The sequence below is a fragment of the Pseudoliparis swirei genome, chromosome 4 (assembly GCF_029220125.1).
Source record: "Pseudoliparis swirei isolate HS2019 ecotype Mariana Trench chromosome 4, NWPU_hadal_v1, whole genome shotgun sequence".
Classification (NCBI taxonomy): Eukaryota; Metazoa; Chordata; class Actinopteri; order Perciformes; family Liparidae; genus Pseudoliparis; species Pseudoliparis swirei.
The window spans coordinates 14755483-14766396 of record NC_079391.1 but is presented as its reverse complement, the minus strand read 5'-3'; the positions used below and the strand labels follow the sequence as shown (position 1 = coordinate 14766396).

Below are 10914 nucleotides of genomic sequence, written 5' to 3'. Positions count from 1 at the left end.
ATTTGTGTATGTGTGTGTCTGGTATTATATATACACACTCATGATGTGTGTACGGATGTGATGTTTGGACACTTCTCTGACCAACACAAGGGAAACAAACAGACAGAAGGAACAAGATGTGAAGAGAAAGTTGTCTTTCCGCTCATGTGCTGTGGCAGACGGCCTCAGGCGGCTTTAAGGCAGCCTGTCCATCATTACTGCAAATGACCCTTCTGGCCTGAGAACCCCGACAAAGCCCCCACAGTATTCCTATATGTATGGCCGACCTGTCACTCAGGGACACAGCCCTGTCAAAGGAAATTCACAGCATGCATGAACAACCTACACCTAAAACAGAGCTATTGCAGCACAATGGTCCCCGGAGGATGACAACTGTGATACCATTAAAGGGGCACAATTAAATATGAGTTTTATACTTGCACATATAATCAGATATGATGAATGAAACCATAATTAGCTAAATCAGTAGTCAGTTAAAGCTGATAACTTGATTTAGCCGAGCCATGTCAAGGAATAGTCTGGTCAGTCAGTTGGTCAGTTGATAGTCCCACGCTATGGTTTTAATGGTTTATGGTTTTAAGAGATGTTATTTGGTTTTTTTGGTATCTTAATTAAGATTGCATGTTTTAGCAAACACATTATTTCTACTCATTGTATTACATTACATTCATTTAGCTAACCTTGTTATTGAAAACAACCTGTAAAAAATGCATCGAAGAATTATACGAGTACATACATTTCAATAAATATGTTGAACTGTTACAACAACAATTATTATAGAACATTATTATTCTAGAACATTATGGCCCATGCTGTGCTGTGTTTGTATTTTACACAGACACAAGAAGGCCCAGAATTCTCAATCTGTACTAATTATGAAGAGTTATTGAGGTTGGATCTTTCTAACAGTTGTACTGTGTGTGTGTGTGTGTGTGTGTGTGTGTGTGTGTGTGTGTGTGTGTGTGTGTGTGTGTGTGTGTGTGTGTGTGTGTGTGTGCGCGCGCATGCATGCATGCGTGGGTGCGTGCGTGTGTGCTGTCTTTGCTCTCAGCTGTTGGTCTCACCACGCCTGAGGTCTTGCCACATGGAAGACTTCCACCTTTCATCTTCACTCAAGGTAAAAGCCAAAAGCCCATTAATGAGGTTCATCGTCTTTTCTCTCAAAAAAAAAAAAATGTTTTCAGTTAAATTAAAAGTAAAGGAATTGCTCTGTCAAAATAATTGATTATATATTATATATTATACAATAAAAAGCTGAAGCAAAGATACACTGATTTGTGCCAGAATATCTTGTCTTTCCCTCCCAAGCCTCTTAGTATTTTCAAGGGAAGGACTGTCACTTCAGTTTTCAAATACTCAAAAGATTCCTACAATGTTAACATTCAAAACACTATGTTCTAAATCTTTGCTTCTTGTCCTTGAAGTTATGAAATGTTGATGCAGTAGTATTACTGTAAGTAGTCAAAGGAGTGAAGTGTATATAAAAAGTATTGGTGGATTCTGCTAAACCCAGGATTACTTTTAGTTACAGCGTATATCTGAATTTATGCACCATATCCATCCAAGATCCGAAATTATTCTATCTATTAGGATTAGAAGAGGAGATTGACCCTGAATAGGTAACATCAGCATCATCACCAGGCCCGGCTTTTAGGAAAGGGATATTTTGCAATGATTGTTACTATCTACACATAAAGCTGTGGATTATATGTGACCCCAAACAATAAGTGAGTATAGCCATTCTCAACATAACGCAAGGGTTAATCTGTAGGGAGCCTAGCTGTGCCTTTAGTTCAGCATGCTTGAGCAAGATGTTTATAAAAGGCTCTGTACATGGATGCTGCTGTCTTTTGCCTAACAATGCACAGAGCCTTGGAGAAAGATCCATAACTCCGTGCTGTCCTCTCTGAAGGCTTGATGTCTAAGTAAAGCCAACACTATGCAACATATATAGAGCCTATAAACTATGGTATCAATCATGCAATCAGGTCATCCGACTCAACTGAGGCACAAATGGAGCTGATTCAATCACATAAACGAATGATGCTGACATGTCTGAAGGGAACATCAACATAAAAGTCACCAATGTCGGATTGACAGAAAGCTTCACTTGCTATGTTATATTTACTGTATTTATTTCATGTCTGAAAAGGGCTTCTGAAGTAACTTGGCGGTGAATAACTGTTAGAGGCACTTTATAATGTTTCAAGTAACAATTTCCACTGTATCCGTTAGATGTTCTCTGCTGTTAGCACTGCAAACAGATATCTAGAAAAAACAAAAAAGGATTGAAAAGTTGTATTATCTTTTACCCTTTTACATACAGATATGTTTTATTGGAGTATATTGATTTGACTCACTGTGTGACAATTCAGTGTTTTTACAATCAGCGACTTTGAATCTAATTTCTGGAAGGAAGACTGACATTCAATTCAAATCAATCATCTGTGAACTCGTTGTGGGGCTGCTGAGCTTTGAGGTTCTTTCATATGCAAATCATCTGAATCTTCATTAAATCCTGAACGTGTTGGTCGAAGACGACAAACCTTCAAGTGTTTGTCTTCTGCTTAACAACCTCTCATTATTCTAATCTAAATGGTAATTCACTGCTGATAGCTGGCAAAGGATTTCAAGTCTCACAGCAATGATGTTTAATTGGCTGTTCTTGCGCCCAAGGCCAGAGTGAGAACACATGGGGTTTGGTTGTGTTCTGGTCTGAATATGTCCATTCCTGTTACCCTGTGTATTCTTGGAAGTGTGTACCTTCCTGTTCTCCAGCCCAGTGAACGGCATAAATGATTGAAGGACCCGTGTATTTGGTTGTCAGATGAGGAAGACATGTGGTACAGAACTTTTTCTCTGTAACCGACAGCATCGACGTGCTTCAGAGCACAACAACAGCATGTAACCACACAATCACTGCACACTTTTTTCTTTTTAAATCTAGGATAGAAAAACTACCTGTTGTTGATATGTTGACCAAAGAGTTAATAAGGGAGTGGCCTGCGGTCTCAATAGTAAAAACATGGTTGATGTCTGTTGATTTGTTTTTCAGTGGGAGAGAGACTTGACATTAATGACATCAGTATATATTGCTTCTTACAATATTGGTTCATTATTTGAACGGACGATTTAACCTTCATATATTTTTTATTTCTCATCAGTATCGTGTCCCACTCAAATTCATGGTTTCCTGAGCGGTCTACACATCACAAGTGTCACAGTCTATCCCGGGCCATGACTGCCCAGCTTCCCAACACCAGTGTTCCTGGGAGTACCGCAGTTCTGCTGCCGACTACAGACTGTCCATTTAACGTCACTGCGGTTGATCAGGAAGGACTCGGTCCGGGCCAGTCACTGGCGCCGCTCTGCACCCTCTGCTGCTGTGGATTTATCAATCGCACTTTGGCAGTGGTGTTCATGGTGAGCCTGGCATTTGCCATTGTGGTTGGAAATGTGGTCACCCTTACTGTCTTTGTGCAAACAAGGCAGTCCCGAACACCCCAGGGATACCTGAAAGGTAAATGTTGTTCATCATCTTAGCATTCAATGCAAATCCATCATTAAACTAAAATAAGCTTATATTAGCGTTGAAGTAACACAGCAGAAGTTGAATATTCATACAAAATGCCATTTCATGTTTCTATTCAAATCAATATTGTTAACGAAGAAGAATACATCAACCTGCCAACAGCAAAAACCTTTAAAGGTCTAATTCCAAAGATCTAAGAAGGTCTTGGTAGTTTATTACTTTACCTTATCTAATTGAAATGTTGCCCATTTTGCACCGCCAAGGTTACAATTTAAATTCTAACACATTCTCACACTCATAGTGCAATTCTATCAAAGAGAGCTGAAAGTGTATTGACTAGACAGCTTGAATGTGTTCCTTAGCCCTCTTGTTCTTTCTCTCTCTCTCTGTGACAGTGTCTCTGGCCATAGCAGACATGATGGTCGGTGTCCTCGTCGTCCCGTTCTCCATTTACACTGAGATCTCACTGATGGTGACCAGCGCACCCCCCATTTGGTACCAGGGCAGCTCTGTTTCCCCGGCCGCCCCGTGGCAGCCCTGCATGCTGATTGGCCCTGTGTTTGCTGGATGCACCTTTGTCTCCATCAGCACCATCTTCCTCATGACACTGGAGCGAAGCGTGGCCATCCTACGGCCCCTCCACAAGGACGCCCTGGTGACCCGGAGAAGAAGTCTGTTCCTCATCCTGCTCTCCTGGGCTGCCAGCTTCCTGCTAGCTCTTGCGCCCCTCATCTTCAGCAGAAACTTCACTCTGGAGTACAATGAGTGCAGTCGTATGTGTAACTACACACCACTCTTGCTCGGCAGCCAGCTGCCACCCGATGCCAACATTTTGCTGTTATTCCCAACGTTTGACTTCACATTGCTCGGTGGCACATTGGCAGTGAACATTGTGTCTTTCACGAGCATCCGACGGTACTCCCGAAAACGCAAACTGCTGTCAGAGGGGAGTCTGAGTGATGGAGGAGGAGGGGCGGGGGTAGGGGGAGCATGCGCTCACAGGCCCTCCTTTTCAGACATCAAAGCTGCCAAGACAATTGGCATACTGACATTCGCCTTTACAGCTTCCTTCTCTCCCATCGCGGTGTTTGTGCTCGGGAACGTGGTGGGATACACCTGGTGTAACTTTTCTTTTTTAGCCTTCTGGATCCTGACAGGAAACAGTTGCTGTAATGTCATTATCTACAGTGTCAGGGACCACCGCTTCAGGAAGGGTGTGACTCTGCTCTTCCAGCGAGACCACTCCCCGCCACATGGCGAGAAGTCCTGAGGGATACGTAAACAAAGTCAACAATCACATGTTTTGTGGCTGCTTGCCATTCATTTTGATAGTTAACGAAATAGTATGACATGTTGGGAAATATGCTTATTCCCTTTTCTAGGAGCCTGGCTCTGCCTACCAGCACATCTAAAGCTCACCGTTGAACACTTATCTCCTCTATCTGTTATAAATAAAAATATAAATGTTAAAACAACAAACTGTATTTTTACAAGAGGTTATGTTGTGAACTATTTATTGGCTGTAAAACATTTTTTTTAACCTTTTTAGTTTTTACACTGTGTAAACTGTACAGATTAAACAAGCAAATGTAGTGTGCTAGTGGATATTAAAGTCTTGTGTTCCCTTCGGACAAAGTCAGGGTAACTTGCCCATTCCAGTCTTCATGCTAAGCTAAGCTAGCTGACTCCTGGCTCCAGCTTTATATTTAAGATATGCCCATAAGAGTAGTCTCATCTAACTCTTTACAAGAGCATGTCCCATACTCTCAAACTATTCCTTACATTTAAATGTAAACTCCATATGAGATAAACAAAAAAAGGTCATTGAAAAATGTAAATGGAAGATAAGTTTATAATCTTTGAAACATCTTTTCCTTGTACATTTGTCTTTCAACAACCTGTCACTTTCCACTATTGTCAAACCTCTTCTCTGAAGCTTTATATCAGAGGGCTTTTACAACCTTTTCAATAACTTCAGGGACCAAACCTACTTTACTGTATCTCCTGGTGCAGCACTGACAATCTGCAATAACCACACAGTTAACGTTTTATTTGTATGGCAGTGGTGGTTTTTGTCAATTATTCAATTACAAGGGATGTTGTTAACGTCTTTGGAATAATGTGGGTTACAATTGTTTTTGTTCCGGAAACAGTTCATAACATCGACTTGATTCTGTTGTGTTACAGACATTTATTTTTGAGCAACTAACTTCAATCTATTGTAATAATATTCTGCCTCAAATATCAGAAATGCACTTTATCAGTTACTATGTGAGCTACTTGCATGAAGCCACATGTCAGATAATGGTATTTTTATACAAGTTTTATTTTTCTCGTTTTATAATATTACGTATTTTTGTCAACCAAATGTGAATCAAAAAAGATCTGCGTATTCATCAGAAAAGACTAAATGAATGGGATGCTAACCACAGAGAATTAGTATAAAGAGCTTTTTGATTAAAGCAGACCTTCATATGGTGCTGGCCATATCTTTTCAGGGTGTAATGTACTTTTAACATATATCATTATCTATTGAGTATTGTCTGACAATATTTTAAAATGTTTAAATCTGTTTGAAGGGCATTTTGCAGCATGAGATGGATATACTTATATTCTTAAATTGGTTGCACTTCTGCATGTAATTCTGCCATAACTGAATTATTAATATTAACTATTCATATGGGAACAATTCAGCAACAGAAAAAAACAAAAACACAATAAAGACGTTCTTCTTGCTATAAATTGCTCTAAATTGTTTCCAAATCAATTGTATGACTCAAAAAGTGTTCTAATAATTCAACTAGAAAGTTGCACTTCTCAGCCAGTGTGTCAACAACAACAACAACAACGGCAACAACCACTGCTGTATTTTGTGATTGGATGAATACAACTAAACTAACTCCTCGCCTGAACACAAAATCTGAATTAAAAAACTAGCAGCGATGAATGCTAGTAAACCACTCAGTCATTGTCCGTCCTTAAATCTAATATGTCATGTATGGATGTGAGATTTTTTGTTTTGTTTAATAATCTGCCACAATCATGAAAAAGGTTGTAATCTACAGTGTCCTAATCTTCATTGGCTCTGTGTAAGAAAAAATAAATTCTTATTGTGCTAGTATTGAAAAACTGTACATAATTGTATCAATAGTGTGTTATTCATCGGTGGTGATTGCATCATATTTGGTAATAATAAATGTGTTTGGGAACATTTCATTTGTGAGTTTAATGGGGTTCAGTGTGACAGTAATGTACTCAGCTCACTGCTGTAACCTCAGCAGTTAGACAACCAGCTGTAAAACAACCTCAGCATTTCTGCATTTACTCAGGAGTATTATTGGCTTGATGCCAATGGGATTATATTCACCTTGTTATGTAATGAGGAGATCTGAGCTACAGTAACACCACAGGATACATGAAGACCCAGCTAACTGCTAACGTAGGCAATGATGTGACAGCAGTGGACTCAACCTCTCGTCCCAACATAACATGAATGATCTGACAGTTTACTGTTCATGTGATCATCATGTTCACACATGTTCTTATAATGTCATCAGAAGGAGAGCAGGGGATAAGGACAGAGACACTGAAGAGAGAGAATAAATCATGGATCCGTATATGGATTACTGTAACAAATAACCATATGAGTCATTTATACGTAATATATTATACATTTTTCCATTTTCATATGAACTGCCTGATTTGTACTTACAGTACAGACTAAATAATGAATCATTACAATAAATCCTTACATTAACAGTCCTACTAGTCCTATTCTTTGAACCTGGTTTTACATCTTTGGAAGGCTGCAGGCTGACACCGTTGTCCTCTGTCCAAAAGACTTTCATACACGGCGGCTGTGGCAGGAGACTTCCCACATAGGGTGGAACATTATGCTGCAGGGAGGTGGCAACTTTCCAAGATATAACTTGTTGTAAACTGATTCCATGTGCGCTAAGGATTTGTGGTAAAGTATTATATATATATATATATATAATACTATTTATATATTGAAGTTTTTCTGTTTTAAATCTGTTTTTACCTCATGCATCATCCTGTCATACATGCCACCAGGTCACCGGGTTTAGGCCTGTCTCTTTCAGCGCCTCTCCTGAAAAAGCCAGTCTGCTCTGATTGGCTAACGAGAAAAACACAAACGCACCTTACCAAAGGTAGTTCTCAAGCTGTGGGTGGAAATGCTCAGATAGGTGGCAGTATATTACAATGAGCCAGCATTTGAGATAGAAAGGGAAGCCAAATCTGAAATGGCTTGTTGATTCACATATTGTTATCAAAGTAGGACACCAAAAACTCTCTGGTTGTCTTTTTTGGACTGGTAATACTCCAGAAACCCATATATATATATATATATATATATATATATATATATGGGTTTCTGTATATATGGGTTTATATATATATATATAACCCAGATGTATGTATATACATATATATATATATATATATATATATTAACATGGCATATCATCATATATTATAATATATGAATACTATATTCATATATATATATATATATATATTAACATAGCGCTCCCAACCCAGTTAATCACTCACAAATCACTTCAAAGGCTCTATAAAGCTCCTTTTCATAATGAATATACTTGTGTAAATTGAATGTCAATATATTGCCATGTGTAACAGATTGTGATTGAAAACATTCATGAGAAGAGGATTCAAAATGGAAAATCCAAATATAGTTCCAGATAAAATGAGCTATACACAGACAGTAAAGACTAATTTGCCAGTAAACAAATAACTTGAAGATGGCTATTTGTTAGTCAGAATCATTTAAATGTGATCAAAGCCCATCGTGTGCGTGAGCTCAATCTCTTAAAGAGACCAGCTGCTTTGAGGAGCACCATGTCATGGCTCCTGTATAGTGATGTTTAGGGTTACAGCGGGGACGCCTTGTTTTCTATATTAGTTTCTGTATCTTTATAGTTACGCTACAACACAATCACACAGACATACATGCACACTAGTGCCACCAGACAGAGACATGTAGACGATAGGTCAGAGCACTTTGGAGCCTCAGCAAGGTTATGTATTGTTGTCTGTCCTATTTCTATTTTATCCTCTAGTTTCATTGTCCTAATGCATTTTTTATTGTCTCTTTCAGCACTTAAGGCAAGAGATGCGTGTCAGAACCAATAAAGCACAGAGACCACCTGTGGCTGGTGTCTGTTTTTGGCTCAACAGAGGAAAGGGCAAAGGCAGAGATGGCTAGGAGGGGTGATAGGAAGGGCTGGGTTTAGGAGTGATGCTGTGTTTTCCTCCACAGGGGGAACAACACGCTACGCCCACTTCAGGTTCACAGGAGGCTGACATATTACAATAATGCGTAAGATGATACCAAAAAACAGGAAGTACCTTCGTCTCTTTATCTTTCTATCCATACTATCCCGGAACTACTTCTAGTAAATGTAGTTTTTCTTCTGACAATTAAAGCAAATAATTATGTATGACAAGAGGGATATTTATCTTATTGTGCACTTTATTTTACAAATATATGCTGAGAAACTGTGTTTAAAACAGTGCACTCATGACATATCGGCTACACTAAAACGGTTCTCTTTGGGGATGATACAATATGAATACAGAAAATAAGAATTGTTATTAAGAAGCAGACAGCTTGAGATCTGGTATATGTACTGAATGTTGAAAATACACAGTATGTCAGTGTGGAAGAATATAATCTTAATGATAAAAGATATATTTGTATTGGGAAGCAAGCAACAAATTGCTTAGAAAGATGAAAACAGAAATAACATTTTTTATATAGACGATGCATGAAGAATTAATTGGCTGTTTCCTTGATATTTTGGAAAGATATGAGAACATCTGGCGGAGAACTGGATGAGAAGAATGATACCTTACCACTCAAATAAGAGCAGAATCAATCAAGTATTGGCAACAAAGTGGGTGAGTTAATTTCAAAAAGTATTTTCAAAAAGCCAAAGAGATAAGGAAGAAAAGCCCTTTATCACTTTAGAATTTAGATTTGAAAGACTGCTCTAAGAGAATTCATGATAATAAAATATATAAATGAAGGAAAAAAGAAGAACACAAGTTATTGTGCAGTTACAATGCATTCAAATTAAATTCAATAAAAGAAATGCAGTAAAAGTGCAGCAGAGCTTTTGAAGAAAGTCAAATCAAACTATCTGTACATTCACTGTGGACCACCTCCGCTGTTTATTATCTTTTGATTCAGTGCAGTAACCCTGAATAACCATGTGATTGATCACACTGCATCAAATCACCATTATTTAATTTAGAAAACACAAATCTTAAGCACTGTATCTCTGTCCCTGACCGATGTTTTGTTGATGAGAAGTTCTGTGAGCTGTAATCTTTGTCTCGTTATCCTGTGGATTGCTTTCTCTCACTCTCCTCACAGAAAGTTCATATCTTCTAGAAAAGTGAAGCTCCTTTAAGAGTCCAGAAACAGCAGCTCCATCACCTGCTGGCCGTCCTGCTGGCTCCCAAACCTCGCAGATATGCCCTCTACTCGATGATTCAGTGTGGCCCACGTGATGCCACCGGTCCAGCAGACCAAGCCACAGAGGAGTGCAGACTGCAGGTCTGGTATCAGGTCTACGTCGTCATGCTGACGTTGTAAGGGTTACAGGTACTGGAACCCAAAAGCACGACAAACACAGGAATGCAGGAGGAGGCGGTTTACTGTATGTTTCAGGCAGGGTCAAAACCAGGTAGTCAGTCCAACAAATCCAAAAAAGGGGCAGGCAAAATCTTGAGTCGGGTTAACAGGCAAACAGGGTCGTAACAGGCAGGTCAGAAATAAACTCTAATAACGCTGGACGGTTTGGCCGTGACACACAAGACAATCTGGCAGAGGACCAGTGGAAGTGAGGGAGCTAAATAGTGAGGGACTAATGAGGGGATGGGCTGCAGGTGAGAAGGGCGTGAGGACCAGATGAAGGGAATGAGGGACAATCAGGTGAGGATGACAGGATCTGGAATGACAGGAGAGTTAATTAAACGTGTAAGAAGGATGAATTTAACTAGTAAGGTGAGGAATTCGTGACAGACGTAGCCCTCTATGAGCCTCCACCTGTGCAGTTCATCCAGAGGCTCCTCAGTAAACTCACTGTTACACTTAACCTGAGTGCTCCTGTCACTGCAGCTTGTCCTCACACAGATGTTCCTCTGTAATATTTATCACAGGGGTTTTACTGTGTTTGAGGAAGGTGGGATAATAACACAGCAGATATTGCTCTTGAAATCATGAAGCAAGAAGCACAAAACAAACTTAGATTAGTTTTATGAATCTGTTACATCCATCCAAACTGATGATGCATTCATTACTATTACACACTACAATAACATATTATACTTGC

The 10914-nt window shown here is 39.3% G+C and overlaps 1 protein-coding gene across 1 annotated transcript; it reads left to right on the top strand.

Annotated features, from left to right (window-relative positions):
- Positions 1 to 3194: 3194 nt before the first annotated feature.
- Positions 3195 to 6656, top strand: LOC130192908 (beta-2 adrenergic receptor). The gene is made up of 2 exons (XM_056413102.1): positions 3195 to 3520; positions 3928 to 6656. Exons 1-2 carry the CDS (start codon positions 3238 to 3240, stop codon positions 4800 to 4802), a joined length of 1158 nt encoding a protein of 385 aa, XP_056269077.1. The 5' UTR covers positions 3195 to 3237; the 3' UTR covers positions 4803 to 6656.
- Positions 6657 to 10914: the final 4258 nt, after the last annotated feature.

Excerpts from the sequence above, each read along its gene's own strand:
- LOC130192908 (XM_056413102.1), top strand. The coding sequence starts at position 3,238 with ATGACTGCCCAGCTTCCCAACACCAGTGTTCCTGGGAGTACCGCAGTT. Across the intron at positions 3,521-3,927 it reads ACCCCAGGGATACCTGAAAG|TGTCTCTGGCCATAGCAGAC; the intron begins GTAAATGTTGTT and ends TCTCTGTGACAG.